The sequence below is a fragment of the Narcine bancroftii genome, chromosome 10, assembly GCF_036971445.1.
Source record: "Narcine bancroftii isolate sNarBan1 chromosome 10, sNarBan1.hap1, whole genome shotgun sequence".
Lineage (NCBI taxonomy): Eukaryota > Metazoa > Chordata > Chondrichthyes > Torpediniformes > Narcinidae > Narcine > Narcine bancroftii.
The window spans coordinates 18,520,805-18,545,518 of NC_091478.1; the positions used below are offsets into that span (position 1 = coordinate 18,520,805).

The 24,714-nt window shown below is 37.9% G+C and overlaps 1 protein-coding gene, 1 long non-coding RNA gene and 1 other non-coding gene across 3 annotated transcripts in view; all 3 read right to left on the bottom strand.

The window, feature by feature from the left end:
* Nucleotides 1-1,639: 1,639 nt before the first annotated feature.
* Nucleotides 1,640-5,192, bottom strand: LOC138744235 (uncharacterized). Its single transcript, XR_011345381.1, has 2 exons — nt 2,547-5,192; nt 1,640-2,450 (listed from the first exon to the last, which is right to left on the bottom strand). It is a non-coding gene; the product is annotated as an uncharacterized lncRNA (long non-coding RNA).
* A 1,069-nt stretch (nt 5,193-6,261) lies between these two features.
* Nucleotides 6,262-24,714, bottom strand: part of eif3s10 (eukaryotic translation initiation factor 3, subunit 10 (theta)) — a 35,446-nt gene continuing 16,993 nt past the window's right edge. The window contains exons 8-22 of the mRNA XM_069900056.1: nt 23,615-23,719; nt 22,596-22,694; nt 19,889-20,005; nt 19,115-19,300; nt 17,851-18,198; nt 16,469-16,573; nt 14,682-14,795; nt 14,397-14,519; nt 14,086-14,239; nt 13,824-14,008; nt 12,224-12,324; nt 10,758-11,020; nt 9,390-9,516; nt 8,319-8,506; nt 6,262-7,156 (exon numbers count right to left, since the gene is read on the bottom strand). Coding sequence (XP_069756157.1) covers nt 6,960-7,156; nt 8,319-8,506; nt 9,390-9,516; nt 10,758-11,020; nt 12,224-12,324; nt 13,824-14,008; nt 14,086-14,239; nt 14,397-14,519; nt 14,682-14,795; nt 16,469-16,573; nt 17,851-18,198; nt 19,115-19,300; nt 19,889-20,005; nt 22,596-22,694; nt 23,615-23,719 — 2,412 coding nt within the window. The 3' untranslated portion in view covers nt 6,262-6,959. The remainder of the gene's footprint in view (nt 7,157-8,318; nt 8,507-9,389; nt 9,517-10,757; nt 11,021-12,223; nt 12,325-13,823; nt 14,009-14,085; nt 14,240-14,396; nt 14,520-14,681; nt 14,796-16,468; nt 16,574-17,850; nt 18,199-19,114; nt 19,301-19,888; nt 20,006-22,595; nt 22,695-23,614; nt 23,720-24,714) is intronic.
* On the bottom strand, nt 23,033-23,164 carry LOC138745150 (small nucleolar RNA SNORA19). The gene has a single exon (XR_011346071.1). It is a non-coding gene; the product is annotated as a small nucleolar RNA SNORA19 (small nucleolar RNA).

Below are 24,714 nucleotides of genomic sequence, written 5' to 3' on the forward strand. Positions count from 1 at the left end.
GAGGTAATAAAGATCCAACTTTTCGTAACTCAAGCCACCAATATCCAGTGAACCTCCCGCACCCTATCCTTCCCATAGCTGGGTGATCATACAGCTCTGGTCAGTGTTTAAAATTAAATCTCTTCCCTTTTGAAGTTCCAAGGAGTGCCTCTTATTAGCCGGCACCATCAGCACAATGGGTCAAATGCTTCTTTGTGCTTACATCAGTCCGTTGAGCAACAGGAATGTGCAGAGGTGATTAACCACTTAAAGACCTCTATGTTTAACTTTGACCGATTGTGTCAGGGTGAAATGTTTGTGAATGTATTACATTACCTTCTGAGATGTTTCCTCAGCCACCCTCAGACTCAAAAATGTGTGATGTATAAGTCACTAATATGCTGCTTGGTATTAAAATTTGTAGATTTCCCTATAACTGTTTCATGATGCCTCTTTATCCAATAATCCCAAGTACAACCATATATGTGTATTGCTATCTTTAAAGAATGAATCTCTCTAGTACTGTCCCATTATAAACATTAACACAACATAGGACCTTAGAGTTTTGATATGTTATATGGGGTGATCCATTTCTTGTAGTTGGGAGGAGGCTCCAAGAATCCAAGGCATTTTAAGTATGCGTCTGACATAACGGATGATTGAATAGCAACCAATTTACGCTGATTTTTAAATAAAATTATGAACAATTTGCTGAAATTCAACACTTAACCATATGTAGACCATGGTGGATATAATATTGTCTCATGAAAATAGTGGCTTATTCTTCCTGCTGACATGCCTGTGGTCAATTTATTACTTGGGCTGGTTTCATGGACAGGGCTTAAACCTAGTCCCAGACCAAAATGTCTGTTTGAGCTGTCTTAACTCAAAGCGACTTGCACCATAAAATAGTCGTAGATTTAGCCTGTCTGGATTAAACAAAGCCAATTGCAAGAGGGAGGCCTAGAGCTACTCTAGGACTAAATTGAAGCTTAAATTAATCCTACAAAGAGGCAGGTTTAACTTCTGTTTGGTAGTTTGTGAGAGAGCATGGAATATCTAAATGATGACCAACGGGCACTAGAGGCCAGCCAGACGAGGACTTGTGGATAGGAGTAATCCACTAAATTACTTTGAAATAACTTTGAGACTGCTTTCGTATGTCCAAAGAAAATGCATTGGAGATTATGTCTTTGAGTCTTGACTTTCCTCTCTATCTCAAAGAGGAAGGCCTTTACCTAATTCTCTCCGTTCTGATCACTTTGAGGTTGTTGGCATCTGGAATCTGGTGATTTGTGTGGTGTCAGTGAAGCAACTGTGTGTAGAATAGTTCAAAGTCAGCAGGGCCATTTGTGAATGGAGGAGTCTTTACATCAAGTTTCCTGATACCACTGGCCAAGCCAATTATAAAATGCAATTCTATGAATAGGGGCACTTCCCAGGAATGATTGGCATGCCATGTTCCCATCAACTCCGGATGCTGAGGAGTACAGAAACTAAGAACAGGTTTTCCATCAATGTTCAGGGTGTATGCCCTCCTAATTGAGCTTTCAAATGTGGTTTCCCATTGGAAAGGTGCAACTCATTGTTCAAGGATTTTTCTCAACTCTTCATTATCCTTTCTGAAACTGAGCACACAATATAGTGGACTACTACTTGGTGACAGTGAATATGGTCAGTAAATTTTTATTCACTCCATACATAAATCCCACAACAGCTGAACAGCAAAGATAAAACATAGTTCATATCTGCACTAGAGGGATGGTTTAGTGTGAAAAAATGGATTCCAGTGTTTATGCAATGCACTTCATTTCAAGCCAATAAGATGCTGCAAGGTGATCTTTGCTGGAGCTGTGCTACACAACTCAAGCCACCAATATCCACCTGATATTTAATGCCACCTGAAGCAGCATTGCCGCCCTGATCCTCCAATGGAAGATCAGGATCAAGCAGATGTTCCCATGGCTGAGGCAGGCAAAGACCATGTAGAATTGCTTTCACATTGCAGCAAATTAACTAGATGGGATGCATTTAAATATGGAATGTATTCATTATGGCTTATTTTTGCTTTGATGTTTGCACTGTACAAAATTAAAATAGCGTGCAGTAAAATTAAATGAGTGACTAAACTAAGACTGGTTTAAAATGTAGTTGTGGTTATTAAAGTACTCACTCATGAATATCCAAATGACTTTTTTTATACTGTTCACCATGGCTGGTAATCACAATTGTCTCGTTGCTGTATCTTTGGATCTCCCAACTTTATATCCAATTCAATTTGATCAATTCTCATTTTCACGTTTTTCCTTCAGATATTTCATACTCATGATTTTTTTTAGACTAACTTTTCATACATGGTCGTCTTTTTTGTTCTCCGCTGAAAGGAGGTGGCAGCATCTTCTCTTAGGGATGCTCTAGATTGGGGGGACACTCAGTTTACTGGCTCTTCCAACCTATTCAATTTCTTTCCTCTGGGGGGGGGAAAAAACATAATTAGAAGCACAAATAAACTAGTATGGTCCTTAGAATGAAAGTATAAAGATTGACAGACAGTGGAATATATTTACCAAAGGAAGTAACCAAGTGGTCATCGTCTGGTATACCATCCAATAGTTGCTGGTGCTTTTATTTCAGACAGTATTTTTTTGGTGGTCCACTGCCACTTGCTCTCTTCTGATCTCTGCATTCTCTTTTTGAAGGCAGTTTAAGGTTCTTCCACAGTCTTTAAAGGCAAATATCATTCAATATAAGTGGTCACAGAAATGAGAAATACTGAAATTAATGAAGGTACCTCACCTTTAGTTGTAATGTCCTTGTGGTTACATTTTCATTTGCATCAAATTCACTGCAGATTACAGCCCAACCACTTTTTTTCTTTTGCTCAGTAGTAGTACGCTTTTTTACTTTCAATAACTGGACAGTTTCTCACTTAGCAGCACTTCATATAAGTGTTTTTTTGAACATTTTTCTTGCCTCTGCCTTTGTTTCGTCTCAAGATTTACACCAGTAATGGTGTTTTCTATTCCATTCCAGGTTTTTATGAGCGCCATTAGACCAACAGCATGTGCTCATACTTAACCTAATCAGGCTTAACCCGGATGTTCTCATTTAGGTTTACTTACCTTACTCCAGAACTCCATAGTCTCTGACTAAGCCAAGTTCGTGTTCATGAAAGTTACCTACACATTTACAAGTTACTTTCAAGTTTACTAGCACACATTAAGACCTACTCCTGTGAAAATGCCATACTTTGTGGAGTTGGAGGAACCCTTTTCAAATCATTTGTAGATTGCTTGCAATACCCTTTCCATGAATTATCAAGTTAGGGCTTTTTTTTTGCAGTTGATGCATTTGGGTTAATGGACATTGGTGATCCCAGATTTTGATACATGTTCACAACTGTAATGGACTGGTGACTCTGCTCTTAGTTTTTTTTAAATTATTGGTAAATATCTACTAGACATGTTCAAATTTATCCTGCTTGATTGCATCATAAACTTTGTAGTTTGAAGAATTTGTTTTAAAGTTGTACATTTTCAGCAACTGGAATTTTACTGATTTGTTTATTTTGACACTAGGCTCCCTTATTGCCTTGATCAGCCACCTCAACATGAAAACACTGCATATTTGTTTGGACAACTGTTAGATTTAGCTCATGATAGATGATGGTATTTCAGAAACAGACTACTAATCTTACTCAAAAGGACACAACTCTACCACCCCTTGTAACAAATTGGGGAAAGTCCATCAGTGGGACAGCTTGTCTGGCTGCAAATGCATCTACCAGAGTTAGCAAGAACTTTAACTTCGATGTAAAGATGCACTTGTTCTAATGTTTATATTACAACCAGGTATTCTATTTTATTATTTTTTAGAATGTTAAGTAATTTTCAAAACCCCTCAACTACAGTAGTGTGGAAACAATCTAATTGAACAAATTTGTTTTAAACAATTTACACTTCATGAGCTCTAGTATCACATTTTAAGCCAGCATTGCACAGAAACATCAGCCTATCTTGTCCATACCAATTTTGACTGAGCAGTACCATTTGCTCTGTGCCCCATATCCCTCAAACCATCTGTCAGTCTTTAAACAGTAATTGTCACTACCACCTCCTCCCTTGGGTCATTCCATGTATCCTATCATCTCTGTGGAAGGTGCCCCTCTTAGATCTTTGCCCTCTTTTATACTCTACACTGGGGGGGGGGGGAAAGACTGACAACTTACTAGGTCTCTCAATATCCTTGTGAATATTTTCTGCACCCTTTCCTGCTTAATCATATCCACCCAAGAGCTGCAAATTCAAACTACACAATTGCCCTGCCAATAAGGTTTGGAAACGATTCAAATTTTTAAACTGACTACGTGCGAAACTGAATCAGAGGTCTTAACATCATTGCAAGCTAGTGCAGAAAGTGATCAATGTTTAATAGTTAGAAATAAAAGATGCTTATCATGAGATATGGATTTCAAACCACTACAAAATAATTAGTGTTACATTAAGGTAAACATTATTTTCTCTTCAAACAAGATGGAATGTAAATTTAAAAGCCTTCTTGATTTTAAAGCCAATCAGTTGTTCAACTTCCATTTCTTCCCCCTCCAAATACTAGCTGCCTCCTTAGTAACTCAAAAGGTTACCATTAAATTGACTTGCATTGAACAAATTACTTTCTTAATGCTGCACTGACTTCTCTACTTGTCAGTTTAATCTTTTAATTCCCTTGAGCAGGAGTTGAAGTTTGGGAAGAGCTCAACACAAGCAGAGAATTTATTCATCTTCTCAACACGATTGAATGAATATCATGCATTTCATACGAATTAGAATAGTTGATCAGCACTAAGAGCCCCTGAATCAGTGGTTTTCAAACCTTTTCTTTCTACTCACATGCAACCTTAAGTAATCCCCATGCCATACGTGTTCTGAATAGTAAGGGATTACTTAAGGTGGCGAGTGGGGGGGGAAAAGATTGAGGTCCACTGCTCTAGAATTTTACTTAAGAAAAATAGTCAATGGCCTATTTCCTTTGGAGTTAGGAAACCGTGCACACAAGAAGTCAATTAGGTATGATTAAAACAGTGGTTTTCAAATTTTTTCTTTCCTCTCATTTCTTTTTTTTTTCTTTGGCTTGGCTTCGCGGACGAAGATTTATGGAGGGGGTAAAAAGTCCACGTCAGCTGCAGGCTCGTTTGTGGCTGACCAGTCCGATGCGGGACAGGCAGACACGATTGCAGCGGTTGCAAGGGAAAATTGGTTGGTTGGGGTTGGGTGTTGGGTTTTTCCTCCTTTGCCTTTTGTCAGTGAGGTGGGCTCTGATACCACCTTAAGTTATCCCTGTGGCATAGCTGCTGATTAGTAGGAGTGGAAAAAGTTGGAAAACCACTGGCCTAAATTTTCACAGGCATCATATATTTTGATAATCTGCAACCTTCAGAGTTCAGCAATTGGTTTCCAAGCTGCTTACATTAAGGTATAGCAAAGAAGACAATGGATAGGTTATGTATTTGACAGCATTAGATAAAAAGATTAGCAATGGTTTGTGGATGTGCAAATAACACAACTTGCATTAACATTTCAAATAGCACATTGCACATATCTACAAGAAAACAAAAGGCAGTAGCAGTTGAATGTAAGTCAGTATTTATAGAAATCATGAAAAAATGGTTTTATTTCCCCCATTAAGCAGTTCTAATATGCTATTTAGCCCAACTTAGTTGGAGCAATTTCTTCAATGAATAATGTGAACATTTTGGCAGGTGTGCCTACATCATATGCTCTCGATCTTGACTGCTTTCTGGTCAAAAATGTCTAATCTATTGGCAGTAAAGAAATAAAATTGACCGTTTGTTCAAGTACATCTCAACGGATGATAAAAAATGTGGCATTTTCAGGTGTCTCAGCTCCAAATTCACAGAAGGAAACAAAACCATGTTTCATACATTTAAGCTTGCAACATTTAACACTTTATTCAAATAAACAAAAATTTGACACTAATCAGTGAACTTGTTTTATTTGAAGTGAAACACTGTCTGCAACTGCTGTGATTGTAGTTAAAAAAAAACACTGGAGGAACTCAGCTGGTCTCGCAGCATCCATAGGAGGTAAGGATATATTACTGATATTTTTGGCCTGAATCCTTCATCAAGGAATAAGCAAAGAGCAATTTGCTGAGTTCCTCCAGTATTTCTCTGTGTTTTACCAAGTTATTTTATTTGATAATTTCCCCTGAAACTGACTTACCAGTGTAATAGTATTGCAACATAATTACTAGAAAGCCAAATTTGATGAGGGAAAACCTTTATTTAAGAGATGGAAGAAAACTAGATCCAATTCAATCAAAATGAAAAAAATATATATTTCAAACCTGGCCAAAAACTCTCCAAACTGCAAGGTTTAAATAATGTGACATTAAAAAAATATGTTCACACAATAATCCACAGTATGATTGCAGCAGACGTACTGGCAATACAGGTGCCAAATAGATGGATATTAAAAGCCTTAATCAAACCTACATCATATAACAAGGCTACATAATCCAAATGAGTTGATCAAATTTGGAGGGCTAGAGGTTCGGTGTGCAATTTCCTTTCACATTACAGCAGTACACAGGATGCTCATTGTGACCATTTGCCACCAATGTTGCCAAGTGACAGGCTGACAGTAAAGGGAAGACATTTGCCTTTCCACATTACAGCTGCACTAAATGCTAATTGTATTTCCTTACTCTCATTATGCCAAGAAATAGGCTACCTTAGTAAAGGAAATGCTTTGACATGCAACAGGTGTTTAACTTTGCAGGGTTCTATTATTTTAGTTGCATGATCAGCTTGTATTAATTTTTCTGTACTAAAATAGGTACATGCGTACAGTTTAACAGGTATCAATTTTATTGTTAGCTTCAAAAAGATCAAGATTTTGACATAAAGTTACTATAATTCAGGTTCAAAATAATTCGGCCTATGGATCACGAATGCAAGTTTAGCGACGCACAGTTGTCCAGCCTTCTTCATCAATTTCATTTTTAATACGACGAGATGCCTCTTTATCCTGGTCAGTTCGCCAGGCTGATTTTTCTTGGTCGCTATCCTTAAGTGGTGGACCTTTAATGGGTGTACCCTTTATTTCTTTGTCATCGTGGCTTTCAACTTTTCGATCCTCACCACGCCGCCATGCACCTACCGAAATATAAGCGAGATCGATTGAGAAGGCAAAAATCAAGAATGGAATTGCTACACATTAAAATTTGATAAGCAGAAGGAGCTGGCTTGTTCTGTGTTAAAAAACCAGTTGATTGATCATCAACATCCAATACTGCTACTCCATTCATCTGCTATAGTTAAAGTAATTCACAGCACGAGGTTATTAGGTACATCACAAAATAAGCAAATATCCCATAGGTTGGCAACAATGACAAGTATGTTTTCCTTTTTTTCAATCCACACCACTTTCACATTAAATGGAAAAACCCCAAGCGGTAAACCAATTGCAATGTGATTAAAAATGGAAGCATTTTGTGAAATTACATGGACACGAAGAAAGAAAATATCATTGGACAACCCCCCCCCACCCCCCCTTCTCAGTCTTTCTCTCTGCTCTAATTTTAGATTTCTTGTCAGAGTATGTACATGCCATCACATACAACCCTGACTGGGAATTGAAGGATTGGTTCTAGGATTAAGTTCCTGAAAGCAGTGTACACTGTGAGAAAGAATTTCTTGCCCTTCAAGGACTTTGTTTTTAAATCTGTATGGCAAGCAATGTTAAAATAAATTGTTTGAGATATCTAAAGTGGAATAAGTAATTCAAATTTCAGATTTATTGTCAGTCTACATACACGATATCACATAAAACCCTGCAATTTTTTTTTCCTTGCAGATAAGGGATTATAACCACCCATTGGTAGTGCAAAAAAATGTATTCAACATACATATGAACAAAAAGAAATGTTAACTAACTGACTGCAATACAGAGATAGAGAGAAAAGAAATCAAACTGCAAAAGTTGCAGGGCTTTATATGCTGAGGGGGATTACCATACCAGACCATGATGAAGTCGGTCAGCACACTTTTCACCACACATCCGTGGAAGTTTACTAGGGTTTCTAATGTCATACCAAACCTCCGCAATCTCCTGAGGAAGTAGAGATGCTGACATGCCTCTAACAAACTCCAAACCAGATTTACTCCACAACCTGCTTCTTAAGATTAAAAATTAAAACAGTTTGCACTGTCAATTGAGTTTAAAAACCCTTCAAGGAAAACAGAGGGGGAAAAAAATTAGACAAATTTGCTTAACAGTTCTTGGAAGACAAGCATTAATATTGTGCTGCTCTTTTACCTTCATCTCGATCACCCCTAATGGGTGGAGCCCGACGCTCTGGCTCAATTTTACGATCCCTTAAGTCTCGGCGTTCACGGAAGTCTCTACGATCTCGGTCACCATCCCAATCATCACGCCGAGGAGAATCTCTCCAGCTACTAGTCTCTTCAGAACCACCACGTCTCCAAGGGCCTTCATCCTTGTCTCTGTATAGCAAACTCTCATTTATTACTGGTACTGATGAAAATTCACTCAAAACACTAATGCATGCAAATAGTTGGTTGCTCTTTTTAGTTCTGTGCACACATGTTCCTGTAACAATGCTTTACTTTCTCTTTTGCTTCCATTTAATTATGCAACATGCTCCCAGGGGGGAAAAAATCTGCAACATTGGTAGAGGTTGATAATTTATTTAGCTGTTGTCACTATTGTAACATCTTGCTGACATTGCATTAATGGATGCAAAAATGGCCGATCGTAAATTCTGCAAGACTAATTCTAATAGGTCTGTAAAAATATATCAACAAGCACATCATGATCTTGCAAAAAAAAGTATACTTTTCTCCACACCATGCTTATGCAATGTGTTCAACTTTTCAGATAGTTAATACTCTGTGGATTTGATTTCTTGCCTGATGTCAAGTTAAGGTAACCTCAGCCTGGGTCAGTAATCATAATGCTGTAAATGGCCTTGTCAAAACAGCACTGACAAAAGTCAGGGTTGCTTGCCCTAGTTGGTACCCAACCAAAAGGTTGCTTTTCTCAATGCTGCTCACACAGAACAACCTGCTATGTTCAAGATCCATGTGTAAATAATTGCCATTTAGACACCATATCAGTGGATGTTCACCAGCATTTTAACAATGGGAAAATTGAGCAGAACTGATGAGCAAGAAAAAAAAAGGAACATGTTCCAAATGTACCATATTGCAGTTGGGATATTTAGTTGCCCAAAGACACACCTGGGCAACTATTTTTGAAAAAACCCAAACACGTACTCAATACTTCAATGAAAGCCATACCACTTTGTGGAACTGCAATTAACAGGAAGATGAAGAAAGTTTTGTTATCAATCCTCAAACTTAAAACCTTAGTGCCATTCGCCGATCTTGATCCTTATCCAAGTCACGGTCTCGGTTATCGTCAGAAGATCTGTTATCTCTGGGTGGGGCCCAGCTTTCTTCACGTGCTTTTTCTCTCTCTCTCCAACCACCACCTCAAATTCAAAGAGAATTTTTTTTTCATGATATTGCAGGATTTTGCTCGAAAGGTATAAAAATTGCTTGAACCTGCGATTCAGAGTTGATTAAAGCAACACTTGTGTACATATTACAAATACATTTTTAATTATACAAGCATTTTTTGTTGATTGAAGAATTTTCTAATGCTTATAGAAAAGACCAACAACAAAAAGGGAATGCGTAAAATTCTGGACTTGCCTCCATCAATCAACTCCAGAGAAAATTCCCAAAGTTAATAGTTTCTTTCCCCAAACCTTCAAACATTTGTACAGAAATTGAGTAATGAAGGGCAGTATCCCATGCCTTTTGTAACTGTGCTTCTCAGTGCACCACTGCCTTCAAGGATCCTTGAACTTGCACATCAAGGTCCCTTTTGTTTCTCAATCCTTCCATTGTCCTTACTTTTCAAAGTTTATGTATGTAACTGAAACAAGGTCATAAGTAGCAAAATTGAATGATTCCAAACTACTCTTGCTGCAGCTGTAATTCCTGCATCCTGTAGTGGTCCGCGTTTCACAGAAATGTCTGGACAATATACAAGAACAGGTTAACATATGGCATGCCAGGTGATAACATCTCCCTCTAATATACTATCACCACAAAATCCCCTATCAACTCGGGATTCACTATCACCAATGTAACTGGAATCCTCACATAAAACAGTGATTACGAGGGCTCTTCTCCCAGCTCCTTCACTAAAAACTTTCTACTGTCTGCAAGGTGCAAGTTAAAAGTGTGATTGAATACTTCCCTCTTGCCTGGACAACTGCAGCACCAATGAGGCAAGTTCAACACAACACCAGATAATAGTTTGTTCGACTTGTGCCGTGTCTACCTCCTTAAACATTTACCTCCTTTGCTCTTGGCACATGACTACAATGGGTGCCAACTGCAATACCTGCTGTGATTTCTCATCACCAGTTTCCAAACCTGCAAGCTTGGTCTGGAGCCATAGATACATAGAAGGATCACCACCTCCACCTTCTCATGGGACACAATTGAGATGACAATCTTTACTGTCACTTGTCAACATACCAGAACTCCCTTTCACACAGTATGCATCCTGCAGCAGTTCATGGTAGAGATCACCAGGCTTTCGAGGGCAATCAGGGAACGGCATGCAATTCTGACCTCACAACCTCACCACATGAGACAATGAAAATAAAATACAATGGCCTCAGTAAAAAAAGAAAAAAACAAATAAAGTATTTGGCACCTGGTCTTTCGAGTGGTCTCCATGGGCCTGGTCTTGAATCATCAACACGCCGAGGGCCCCTGTCGTCATCACGGCCATGTGATCTGTCATCATCCCTCCAAGATCCCCGGTCATCATCACCTCTTCTGAACAGCATCCCCCGATCATCATCTCCTCTCCTGAATAATGGTTCCCTATCATCATCCCGTCTGATTCGGTCATCTCCTCGGCGGAACGCAGGCCTTTCGTCGTCAAAGCCTCGGCTTTCACCTCTGCGCCACTCTCTAGATGTGGGGAAAAAACCCTTCTGTAAAATGCAAAATCTGAACAACAGAACATTGGGAAAAATATCAGAGACCAATAGAGAGAATGGCTACTTTCCAAAGGAAAAAGGACTGGTGAACTAGGCTGTACCTAAAGTAAAGAACAAATTAAAAATCATGAAATGCGATCTAGAATACATAAGATGGTACAATTTTAAAGTATGAGAATGGGGAAAAATAACAGTTCAGATATACTTTGAAGGTAGTAGAATACGTTGATGAAACTTGTGTTTTATAGAGGCAGAGTATTGGAACCAAGGAAATATTGACAGAGTCAGAAAGTACTAGTTTAACCTCAGACAAAGATAACAAGAGTTCAAAATGCAGCATCCAATTCTGGATACACATTTTAGGATGCAAGAATTTAAGAGGGTGCAGAGAAGAACTAAGGTACCAAAGGTGAGAAATTCTGTTCTTTACAAATAAAAATCTAAGTGAGGCTGGGATTCTTAGTAACAACATTTAGGAAAATGTTTGGTGAAGGTATTGACAGAATAAATAGGAAGACATTGGTAACAAACAGCATGCAGAGTTCTTGATATACAGGTTTACTTAACACAAATCTACCTAAAGGGCTGTAACTGTTATGTTCCTTATCCTTGGAAGATTTGCAAAGGCTCTCAACTCAAGGCAGAGGCCAATAAATTCTGGTATCCCAGGGGAAACAAATGCGACTAAAATAGGAAATGCTGGAAATAATTTAGAGGCTAAGAGAAACCTGCAGAAATAGCAATGAAGGAAGGATCATTGGCCTGAAGCGTTGACTATTTTCCTCTCCACATATCCTTCCTGACCATCAGAGTATCTCCAGCACTGTTATTTCAGATTTGGAGCAGCATTTTTTTTTTTTAAACTTTGGTCTTTCAATTTGAGAGGATGAAGGGTAGAAGTGGATGCAATGCAGGACCCAATTCCAGGAAACCCCTTTGCTATTCTCTTGTTGTCAAGTAACACAATAGAGAATAGTCTGGGGGGGGGGAGGGGGGGGGGGGGAGCCTCAAATTATAATAAAACACCCAAAAAGTTATGAGCAAAGTTTACAAGTTACATTCAAAAAGTCAAGGGTAACACTTAATTTAAAATTCTGTGGCTGGGCAAGTTAAAAAAAAATTCACAGAGCAGCAGTAACTTGGATGTGAATCACTATTTATTTCAACTACTTACGCATCAGTTCCACCACGTCTCCATTCAGTGTCCCTTTCTATAACACGGGAGTCCCTCCAGCCATCCCGATCACTATCTCTGTCACTCCAGCGATGCAAATCCTGATAAGAAAGTATGTAACCGTCAGGACTGATGAACAAGTTTCCTTACAAAATAATTTTCTTCAGAATTCATCAATTTCAACAATTCGGCATACAAACACTTAGTTCAGAAGAAACTCAAAATAGTGAGTCAATTCCCCCAAGACCCATCTTAATTTAAAAAATACTTTCTATCTGCAGGAAAATAGGGAAATTTTAATAAAGCTTTAGGGGTTAATAGTTTGCAGAGAATAGATAATACACCATTCCAATCAGCACAAAACTCCTCCAAAGATTAGTCAATTGGTAATCTTAAATGTTCTCAGACTTGGCAGTCTTCCTTTATCACCAAAATACCCAACATGCTTTTGACAGTTAAAAGCAGCAGGCCCCCAAGATTTGAGAACTATAAAAGCTGACAAGATCTAATCCACTTAGTGAATTCTGGGAAATTTCAGTGTGAACTGACCAGATGGGTGTCTATGTTAAGAACCAGAGGAGACTTGGAGGGGTGGGGGGAAGATTTTAAAAGTATATTTTGTAAATGTATTTAACATGGAGCAGATCAAGCAGGTGAGTAAGGAAACTAAAGGTCCAAGGCAGGTATGCATCAGTACTGAAGGGGTGATAGCAGTTAGATGGGATTAAGGTGCATAAATCTCCTCCTTCAGACCTGATGCATCCCTAAACATCCTGGGAAGGTGATCCTTAAACATCCTGGGAAGGAAGGAATTGGTGAGGTCTTGAATTGCTGAGGACAGAAGTAGTTCTGGAGGACTAAAAGATGTTAAACATGGTGCCATTATTTTAAAAGGAATGAAAGGATCATCAGAATAGCTATAGAGCTGCCAGAGTGATGACAGTAGTTGGGAAACTGCTGGAGAGGATTTAGAGAGATGGTTGTAACGGCGACTAAGATGGTAGAAATGGGCACAGAAGTTGATGTTATTAGGATGGATTCTAGTTAGGGCATGCAGGACAGGAGGCAACTGAAAAAAATAAATGATGTGGTGATGGAGGGTAGAATTTAGAAGGAAAACAATGGGACAGGTGGTGGTGAGCATATGGATCAAGCAGCCAAGCAAAGTGGTAGAGAAAGGTTAATCAATTTCCTTCAAGAAACACTGCATAATTTCACAGATGGGAGGGCCTTCGAGGGTAATAGGCCTAATGCAGGAAACTGAAACGAAAGCAGGAGTGCATGCAGTTTGGCATAGGCAAGCTAGGTTGCAAAACTCTGACAGAATCAGTGTACCATTTCTGCCAGTTTGTGGGTTGCACATTTGACCTCACAAAATCATCTATTTGATTCTTTAAAATTGGGAAATTCCAGACTGCTCCAATGAGAACTCAAGAGATTATGCACAATCTTAATGTGTTTTACCAATGAAGAAAACTGACATGACCCATCTTGAGTTTGTAGGGGCTCCATCTTTTGTTCTAGCTCCAAGTAGCAACAATAGCATTTCTGTGCTCAGTATCTGAAAAAGGTGAGTAAACATACAAAATAGAGCCACTACCTTTCTGCGAATCTGATCTTCAGCAATCTTTCTTTCTTCTTCTTTACGACGTTCTCGTTCTTCAATTTCCATCTCTCTCTGGCGGCGTTTCCTTTCAGTTTCTTCCAATTTTCTTAGCTTTTCCTGGTATTCACGTTCCTCTGCCTCCCGTTTCTCACGCTCTGCCCGCTCCCTCTCTTCCCGTTCTACACCAAGAAATACCAGCTTACTATCCTTGTTTTGCAACAATTCACATGAAAATATTGCACTTGCAGATTCAAACCTTTCTTGAGCTTTTCCTCTTCCAGTCTCTGGGCTTCTTCTTCTTTTTCTATATAGTAAATCCTACGCCTTTCCTCTTTACGTTGTTGTTTACGTTCTTCCAAACGTAGGTGTCGTTCTTCACTGAGCTTCTCTTGGAAGCTTTTCAGTTTTTCCTTTTCTCAGAAAAAGCAAAAAAATCAAGAGAATTAAAAACTAACGTTGGTCACATAGCAATAATTTAAACGATTTGTTTGCACAAGTTATTGAAAAGTTAACCCTACAAAAAAAAACATTAAACAGAATAAGGTCCAGCAAAAAAAAATTGGAGACCTCATATACAGTGCGCCGTGAAGCCATAAGCTTTGCTAGAAACAATTCTCGATCTGCTATCATTCTTGACATTCGATTCTTGTGTTCCAGTGCCTTCTCACGTTCTACTTTCATATTGGTGATCTGTAAATAAAAGTATTTTGCAAACTTCAACTTGTATGCAGATGCAATTTAGCCACTTAAAACCTCCAACTCAAATTACATCAAGAAATTAATGGCTTTCAAATCAAGACACTGAAGCAAGGAGGAAGGGAAGAAATCTTATTTACAAATTACGTCACCCACCCTTTCTTCTTCTTGAAGTTCCCATAATTCCATATCTTTTATTCTCTGTTCCTCAAAAGATTTTTTGAGCAAAGGTATTTCTTCTAATCGTTTAGCTCTTTCATAAAAGTCAATCTATACAAAAAAAATGGTGATGTCAGACCATTTACAATATTCAAATTTGACCATTTTAAATCCTATTAAAATAAGCCTTCACAAATTTTAATTTACAGTAGCTGATTTGATAAATTTAACTGGATTTCTAATAATCACCGTGAGCATATTTTGATAATTGGGAGATATTTTTGCATTACTACATAGGTTTCAGTTTTTAATCCATTAAAGAACCATACATTAGAATCAGGACCTGGTTATTTTGCTGAATACACATATCGAGCACATCACATTTCTCATGGCACAATGTCAGAATATTTTTGTCCCCATGAACAGGAAAATCAAAAAATTCAAAATGCTCATTTTTAATCTCCTCCTCCCATCTTAAGGGATCATTCAAAGGGCTAACAAATCTATTTACAAACAAACAATCTCCATTGCACCTTCCAAAAGAAAAGGTTCTTGGATGAGCTCGCGTGCTTCATAATTATGTGGCCAATGCTGGGTAATCATGTCACACAGTACAAAATACTAAACCCCTAACCCATTGAAAAATATGTACAACCACAGTTAACAGCACATCTTTACTAATCTGCTTAATTATAGTCATTCAGCATTCACACCAACCAGTGGGTACTCCTTCCATAAAAATTGATCATCCAATATGTGGGTAATTGCCTTCATGTCTAAGTGATTAAAATGCTTATTTGGACACTTTTTAACTGCTATCAATGCCTCTGCTTTTATCATTCTTTTAGGCAGTGCATTCAACATTCTCTCATTTCCCTCAAATTTCCTATTCCTTACCCAAAATCTATGACCTCTGGTTCCCCCCACCCCCCCCCCCCACCCCTCCCAACTCTAACATAGGAAAAAGTTTCCTGCAGTCTACATCCCTTAATTCCATGTACCTCAATCATGTCCCTGCTTAACTTACTATACTCCAGGAAAAACTGACCTAGCATCTTTAGCCTTTGCTCATAACTGCTCCACACCAGGCAGACTTCATTTGTACCCTCTCCAGCACCATCACGTCCTTTCCATACAGGGGTGACCAGAATTGCAGTTGGGGTCTGACTAATGTTTTAGAAAATTGGAGCCACGTATTTGTACTTAATGGTCTGAGTAATGAAGGGTAGTATCCCATGTCTTTTCAACTATGGTTCTACCTGCACCATCACCATCAAGGCCCCTTTTTGTTTCTTAATCCTTCCAATAACCTTACTTTTAAAGGTCTATGTTCTAGTCTCCTTGGTACTCTCAAGCTGCATTAATTTGTTCTTTTTCAGGATTAAACTGCCATCTGCCATTTTTCAACCAACTCCGTCATAGATTCATCATAGAAGACTCTTCCATGTTGTCCAATGATCCCAATTACATCACCTGTGAACTTATCGATCATGATGCCTACATACAAATCATTCTCATATATTACTAACAGCAAGGGCTCCAGCCTCATGCTCTGTGGAACACAACTAGTCATGAAGATCCAATCACAAAAACAACCCTCTACCATCACCCTCTGTCCCCTGAAGCCAAGCTAATTTTGAACTCCATTTTCTAACCTGAACCTTTTTGGCCCATTTTTCATGTAAAACCTTATCAAGGTCCACCAATGTCACATTCTCAATTTGTAAGTAAATATTATTTTCTTCTATCTCAATCAACGTTCACCGTACAATCTGTCTGCTTACCTTCTTTTCCTGATTTTTCAGACGTTCTTGTAGTTCCCTTTTTTCTTTTTCCAGCTGTTCAACTTGTTTTGCCATTATGAAATCTGGATCCAATTCTTCAAGATCCTGTTAAGGAACAAAGGATTGTATTTCATGTAGCAAAAGAGATCAAACACTATTCTTGTACATAGTCATAAACATTCATGTTTTCTATGACCATCAAGTTCCAGTTTCCAGAGTATAAAAAAACTGGCTGCAATTATTCATCCATTGTAGCAAACCAATGTTGGATCACTGTATTAAAGGTTTCCCCACACTTATTGTAGCTGGAAGTATACAAGAGGCAAAATTAGTTTAAAATTACAACACAAGGACATTTGCAGTTATTTTAGGCTTTTTTCGTTTTTCTTTATTTGTTAACTGCAATTCTTTCTTTGACGTAAATTACCACTGAAAATAAAAAACACAAATTAAACTTCAAATGTATTTTATTAGTTGCTCAGGACGTTATAAATGTAACTTAGATTAAAATGTTTTGAAAGTGCTGTGCAATGTACTTTACAGAAACATAGCTAAATGTGGACATTCTGGACAAGGGCTACACCCTCCCTCATGATGACTGAGCACCAGTGTCTGGAAAAACCGTGGAGAGCATTCTGGCTTGTTGCATCACTTCCTGGTATGGAAGCACCAACTCCCAGGACAAGAATAAACTCCAGAGTGTTATTAACTTGACTTGCGACATCACAGATACCAGACTTCACTCCATCGAGGACATCGACATGAGGTAGTGTCTTAAAAAAGCAGCCCCTCTCCTCAAAGACCCTCAGCATCCAGGCCATGCCCTCTTAACTCTACCACCATCAGGACAACGGTAGAGGAGCCTAAAGATGAGTACTCAATGGCACAAGGACAGCTTCTTCCCCACTGCCATTAGATTCCTGAATGATCAATGAACCACAGACACTGCCTTACTTTTCGTGCACTATTATTTTAAAATTTTTTATAGGGATTGTTGTAAGATGGTTATAATATGAATGGTTGGACTATGATTCTGCCACAAAACATTGAATTTTGTGACTTGTTCATGTCAAATTCAGATTCTGAAATGCAGAGTATTCCCACTTGAGATTAAGATGGTATCCAAAATAAATTTACTGAAATTTTCTCAATTCTGAATGATGATAACACAGAACTTATTATACAGCAAAAGCAATATTATGGATGCTTACAAAAGGAAGCTAGATAACCATACAAACGGAGAAGGGAAAAGGATTACACAGAGGAGCATGAATTTACAACAGCCAGCATGAACTACTTAAGCTCATTAGCCCATTTCCACACCATGGGTTCTGTGTGGAAATTTAGGGCTGGAGAAATGTCAGCAAACAGCAACATCTTACCTCAATGTCAATATCTTTGAATGCCTTGGCACCCAGTTCTGTTTTTTTAATCTGTTCCAACCGTTCCCGCACATGCTTCCGCTTGATGTTTTCATGTTCCTGCATGAGACGTTCTTTCTCTCTCTCTTGAGCTTCTTGGCGTAAACGTTCTTCTTCAGCTTTACGAACTTTTTGAAGCTCTGCTTCTCGCAGTTCCATTTCTTCTTTCTCCCGTTGAACATTCAGGCTTTCCAAGCGCTCCTTTCGCTCTTCAATAGTTTGACGACGGGCAAGGATTCGTTGATGTTCTTTCCTGGCATTCTTCAAATAAGCATTGACAGCCTGCTGGTGCTGGTCTTCCTTCTCATTCTAAAGCAAGAAACCAAGTAAAACTGTAAACTGATGAACTTTACATTACAAAAGAGCACAAACCCCCTATATTTCAACCTATACAAATAAAGGGTTCATTCAAGGTCAATCTCTAACCACTTTATAAACAGCCAGACCTGCCCAAGTTTGTGAGTGTTGGATGAAATCATTTTAACCCTTTGCACTCTGGCTATTTTTAACCTTTCATAATATATACTGCGGACTGGGTCCATGGGTAAACTACAGTATGAACACCATTATGAAGTAGCTGGTGGTTGGGTATAAAATCAATTCCGGAATATGGGTCACGGAGTAGCTGAAAACAGGCACATGGAGTCAAAGGGTTAAAGAAGATGAACAGTTCAATCAACAAGCCATGGGGAGGGGAGGGAGGAAAAAGAAAAACACCAGAGGACACACGTTCAAAGTGAAGGGAGCTCAGTTTAGGGCAGACATCAGGGTTAAGTTTTTAAAAAAATTAAATGTAGAGAGTTGTGAGTGCCTTGAATGCCTTGCCAGGGATGATGGTGGAGGCTGAAACACTAGGGGCATTTAAGAGACTCTTAGGCAGGTACATGGATAGAAGAAAAATAGAGGGTTACAGGGTAGGGACGGTTTAATACTTTTTAAAAAATATAAACGGAATATATAGGTCAGTACAACATTGCACGCCGAAGGGCCTGTAGTGTTTTATGTACTAAACCAAGTAATCTTAAATTTGATAATGCATCTACGAAAGGTACACACCCTCCACTTTCTTTAGCTCAAAGCTGTTCCTGAATAATAATTTAAAAGCGCAATTTTAAAAAAAAGTTTCTTAAATTTAACTGTTAGTTTCCCACTAAGATTCTATTACTTGTTCATTTAGGACATATTATGGAATTGGCTTGCAGGGTATTTTGACTAAAATACTTACAAGCAAGTGAGCTGGCTTAACAACTTGAATAGCTCTGGCTAATGCAGCAGACATTGCTGTGAGCTGGCTTCTGATCTGTTCAGAAGGCATTGGCTGCAAGTAGGGACCCACTGGTGAATCTTCTCGTGGAGAATAGTTAAGGTCAGAGCCAAAACTCAATGTACGGGTAGAATGATCTAAGCGAACCTAGAACAAAAAGGGGTAAATTTTAAAAAATACCAGAAAACATCATTTCCTCCTTTAGTAACACTCAGTGGTATAAAACCAGTTCAGTAGTATGGTGTTTAATCACTCAGTTTTGATGGTAACTGTACATTCTCCTGCTTTTCAGCAGAATACACATGGGATAAAATATTTAGAGGTAATTTTCAGTGATCTTCTATTTAAATTACATCAAAATAAACAGTACTCTTCTTTTTTCAGTGTATGCACATCACTCACCTGCAATTTTTGATTGGAATTTATATTAAGGTCAACAAACATATTAAGGTCAAGTTAAAGTTGCTTAGAGCACAATTTTTTCTTATTATATTAACTGAAGGGCATATTTTGCATGAGGTCAACTCAAATTTAAACATATTGTTTGATCAGCATTGTAATTTCCAAATTACCTGCCAAGATCAACAGGAGTCATTTCGATCAACTGACAAATGTACAAAAACACCAACTACTCCAGACAGGAACAAGTAATTTCAGACATTTATTAAACCTGACAGATTAACCCAATATTTTGAAACAGTACTTTAAAACTCAGTACATAGTTGCAGAGATTACCTGCAAATCACAGTGCCTGGCAGCATCAACAATGGCACGCTCCAATTGAAACGTGTCAGCAAATGGAATCAAAGAGGCCAATCGAGTAAATTCAATACTTTGATATATTTGGGCGACCTGTGGCAAGGAAAAAAACAAATAAAAGCTTTTTTCTGTATGCTTTCCAGAGCGGATGCGATATTCGACGTAACTAACATTCAACTGGTTGCTATGAGTATCTAAGTAAACAAACCAGATAACTGATGTTGCTTGGTATGAAGTTGGATTGCATGTCATTATCATTTAATCCCAGAGGCCAAATTGAAGTAGAAAAAAAACATTAGGTAAGGCCACTGCAACTAAGATATGACCATCAGTAATCGCATCAATCTAATAATCAAGTGTCATACTATCAACCTAATTAAACAACTACATATAGAATTATACTAATATTAAAAAAAGTATAAAATTCATGGCTATAAAATTTTTAAAAATTGTTTTAAAAGAAACGTTTAAATACATTTATTTAAATAATCATTAAAAAGAATGCTATCAAAATGCAAACTACTAAATTCTAAATGTATGGAGGGGACTGGCAGTTATGGCAATCTGGTTTAACCAACTGCTAATTAACTCCAGCTTACATTTGCACATTAAGAAATATCACTGCTCTCATGAATTGAGAGCAAGAGATCAAAACATGCTGCCAGAACAACCACCTACATTATGAAAACCTCAGACTACCCATCCTAAATACATTAAAAAAAACACGCTTAAACCCATTTTTGTTCGATATCCTTTGATATCATGACTCAAGATTCAGTTTTTCAGATCAAAGCTCTGAGATTTTTAAAGCTCTCAACACCAGGGGAAACAAAGCTTCCTGATTTTACTACTTTTAAGTTAGGGCAATTTAGATTATTTTCCCCTTTAGATTATCTTGAAAATAATGCTAATATTTGCATCATTGCATTCAGTTCATTGTGTTGTTTTGATTAAAGCATTCATAATCTTCAAAGGGCTGGAAAACATTTAAATGGAGTAACATGGAAACGCTATCTTTGCACTTCCAATTTTCTTCTGAAAGTTCAAATGGATAACAGGAAATCAAATGTGGTTTACAGTAAAAACCCAGATCCCACAAATCCACATCACCTGTGAAATCTCAAACTCTGATATTTTACGTGCATGTGTGCATTGCGTAGGTGCCACAGATGTAATGCCTGAGAATCTGAAAAATCCAAACTGACCCAATCCCAGAGTTCTATAGCATGGAAACAGAGCTCATCAGCTCAACTTATCCATGTTCGCCAATCTTCTCCCAATTGCCTGTGTTTTGCCCATATTCCTTTAAACACATCTTATCCATGAATCTGTCTGGTTGCTTTTTGAATATTACGATTATATCCGCCTCTACTATTGCTTCTGGCAGTTCATCCTCTGTGTGAAGATGCTTCTCAAGCCCTTCTTAAATCCTTTCCCTCTCAATGTAAGTCTATGTGCTCGATTTTTAGATTCCCTTATCCTGGGGAAAAAGGCTATTGCCGAGTTACCTTATCTACTCCCCTCATTATTTTATAAAACTCTACAAGATCCCCCCCTTTAACCTCCTTAATTCTAGGGGGAAAAAATCCCACCCTATTCAGCCTCTCCTTACAATTCAAGTCCCCCGGCCCCAGTAACATGCGCACAAATCTTTTCTGCACTCTTTACAGCTGAAAATCATCTTTCCTCCAACTGAATGACTAGAAATCTACACAATACTCCCAACTATGGTCTCACCAACATCTCATACAATTGGAATGATATTTCTGCTACTATAGTGAATGATGAAGGCAAGCATACCAAACAACTTCTTCACCACCTTGTCTACCTGTGTCACCGGTTCCATGAAACTATGTACCTGTATACCAAGAATGTTCTAAAATAGGGTCCTACCATTCACCATGCAAGTTCTGCCCTGGTTTAACCTCTGACTTGTCCATATTCTGTCTGCCATTTCTTGGATATTAGAGGACAATCTCAGTAATTATGCTATCTACAGTGTAATCCAAATCATTAACATAAACAAAAGTGAGACCCAGCATCCATACAGGATGATAGCAGGAATACAAGCTTCTAAAGAACATATGCCATGACAAATTAGAGACTGGTTCAAAGAAACTGTCACAGTTTTACTGAAAGTGACCATTTCTGTTGAGGAAAGTGGTCAAAAATATGGCCATTTTATTAAAAAAACTGCAGCAAATATGTTCCAAAAGGCCAGAAAATAGAATAAAACATGCTTTTTTTTTTAAAAATATAAAAAAATTATTGTTCATACTGAGACCATATCAACCAAAATATATACAAATGTTTCTCCTTATAATAGAAGGTGAGCTAAAAGAAAGGAGACAGAGGTATGAGGGTAAGACAGACAGGGAGGAAGGGTTAATGGAGATTAGAGGTTCGCATTGATACCGTCTGTTTAGAGACAGTCAAGACGAAATACAAGGTGTTCCTCCAATTTACTAGAGGCCTCAACTTGGCAGAACATGCCCTTCAGTCCACCAGCTTCATGCTGCCCACTGACCCTATCCACACTAATCCCATTTACCCACATTAAGCCAGTAGCCTTCTATCCTTTTAACATGGCAACTGTTAAACTCAAAGATTCAAATTTGAACTCTTGTCACTTACATTCAAAAGAATAAAAGTCCTGAATAGTTCCACCTAACCAATAACACACCTGTTGAAGAAGTCGAAGGATAGTGTTGTTTTGCAAGTGAGGTACATAGTGCTGAAGGTCAGGTTCTTTTTCAGACTGATCGCGTACCCAATTGAGAACCTGGAAAATGAAATCAAGATTGGCAGATCAATTGAGTCAAATAACTAAAAATATAACAAAATAAGGTTGCAACATTCCTGGCAATGAAGAACTAACAATTGTTCAAGGACATCTATTTAAATGGATGCAGATGCTGGGGTCAAGTGCAACACACAAACGTGCTAGAGGAACTCAGCAGGTCACGCAGCATCCACGGGAAATAAAAGGTTACCACTGTTTCAGGCCCGAGGCCTTGATGAGGCCTGAAACAGTGGTTACCTTTTACTTCCTATGAATGCTATATAACTTGCTGAGTGTTATATTTGTGCATAGCAGCAATGCTGTCAAACTACCATTGTAAATGTATGGAGGGGACTGGCAGCTATGGTAATGTAATTAGACCAACTGCTAATTAACCTCCAGATTTACTTTTGCACATTAGCAATGATCACTGCTCTCAGGAACAGAAAGCAAGATATTAAACTGTGCTGCCAAGCATAGTAACAAATTACAATATGAAAATATAGGCTACCTATTCACAATCCTCAACATAAAATTTCAAGTTCATTTCTTTGATACCCTTGCTCAAAAGCCTTTTGAACTCTGAAAAGCTGTGAATTTTGGGCCATTTACTGTTTTCAGTACAGATTAGAGTTCAAGGATTTCCAAAACCCTTAACATCAAGAAAAACATTTCATTCTTACAAATTGGAGCTAGGGTGATTCAGATTATTTTTCCCTTGTCCTCAATTCCCCAGAGGGAATAATGTTTAAATTTACACCATAGCATTCATCTAATTATGTTGTCTTGGTTAAAGCATCCACAATCTGCAAAGGGAGGGAGAAACACATAAATGGAATAACACAACACGGAGAACACCCCTCACACTTTCAATAAATTCCTTCGGCAAGTTCAAATGCACAATAAGTATTGTTTATTACCTTAGTAACACGCTCACAAAGTTTGAGTGGGTGAAAGTCCACTTCTAACAAGTTGTAGACATCCTTCACCTCAAGTACTGCATACTGCATCACATTGAATCGCACCTTATATGTATGAAAGGAGTCAGAAATTATATAATTTTAAGGAATGATTTAAATCAAACATATTTACTAAGAGGAAATAACACAAAGATGAAGCCTTGATGGGAGTCTATGACTGATGAGCTCATTACTTATTTTAAACTTTGTGCATGACACGAAGTTAACATAATGACTTTATTTCATAAGTACCTCTATGTATTCATGACAGCAAATACTTCATCTAATTTTATTCAGTGTATAAAAATCTCATTGGTCACCCAATGGAAATGTCAAAACCTAAGTCTTAATTGATCCCTATTAAATACAGAACAACTCTTAATGTTGCTTGAATATTCTTTAAACATTCAAAGTTTTAAAAAAAATTGGCTTTCATGAAACTGAAAGACTATGGGGCCCAGAAAAAAAATGAAGATGAACTATTGGGAGACAGTCATATTTCCAATAAAAGATTTTACTGCCTGACATGCAAGAGTATCTTCGACATTTAAAAAAAAGTTTCAAATACACATTATGGAGACCAGTTAGTAACTGACAAACTGCTATATCAATTGATTTCTTCATTTGAAATATAATATAGCTGGTTTCCCAAACTTTTAAAAAAAAAACTAGTTCACTTTGAGAAAAATGACTTGCAACTGTGGCCACAGGTAAACAAGCCACATTGTTATTAACCCTCTACTCTTACTCTCATAAATCTCAATACATCATGAATCTCATTAAAATTGAGGAAAAAGGTACTGAAATGTTCTTATGACTACACATTGCAGAAAATGCTGCAGTTATTTTGTAGATCAGTCAGTATATGTTCTGAGAAGCAAAATTAACGTTTCCTGCTGAAGAAATTTACATTCAAACAAGTTTTAAAATTTTAGGCAGCACAAAAGTTTATGGGTGAAGAACATAGGAATTAATTAGGAAAAAGTTTCAAGAGGAAAATAAATTAGAATGGGCCATGCGCCTATCATGTACTTTCCCCATTTTCACTGCTCCTTTCCTCT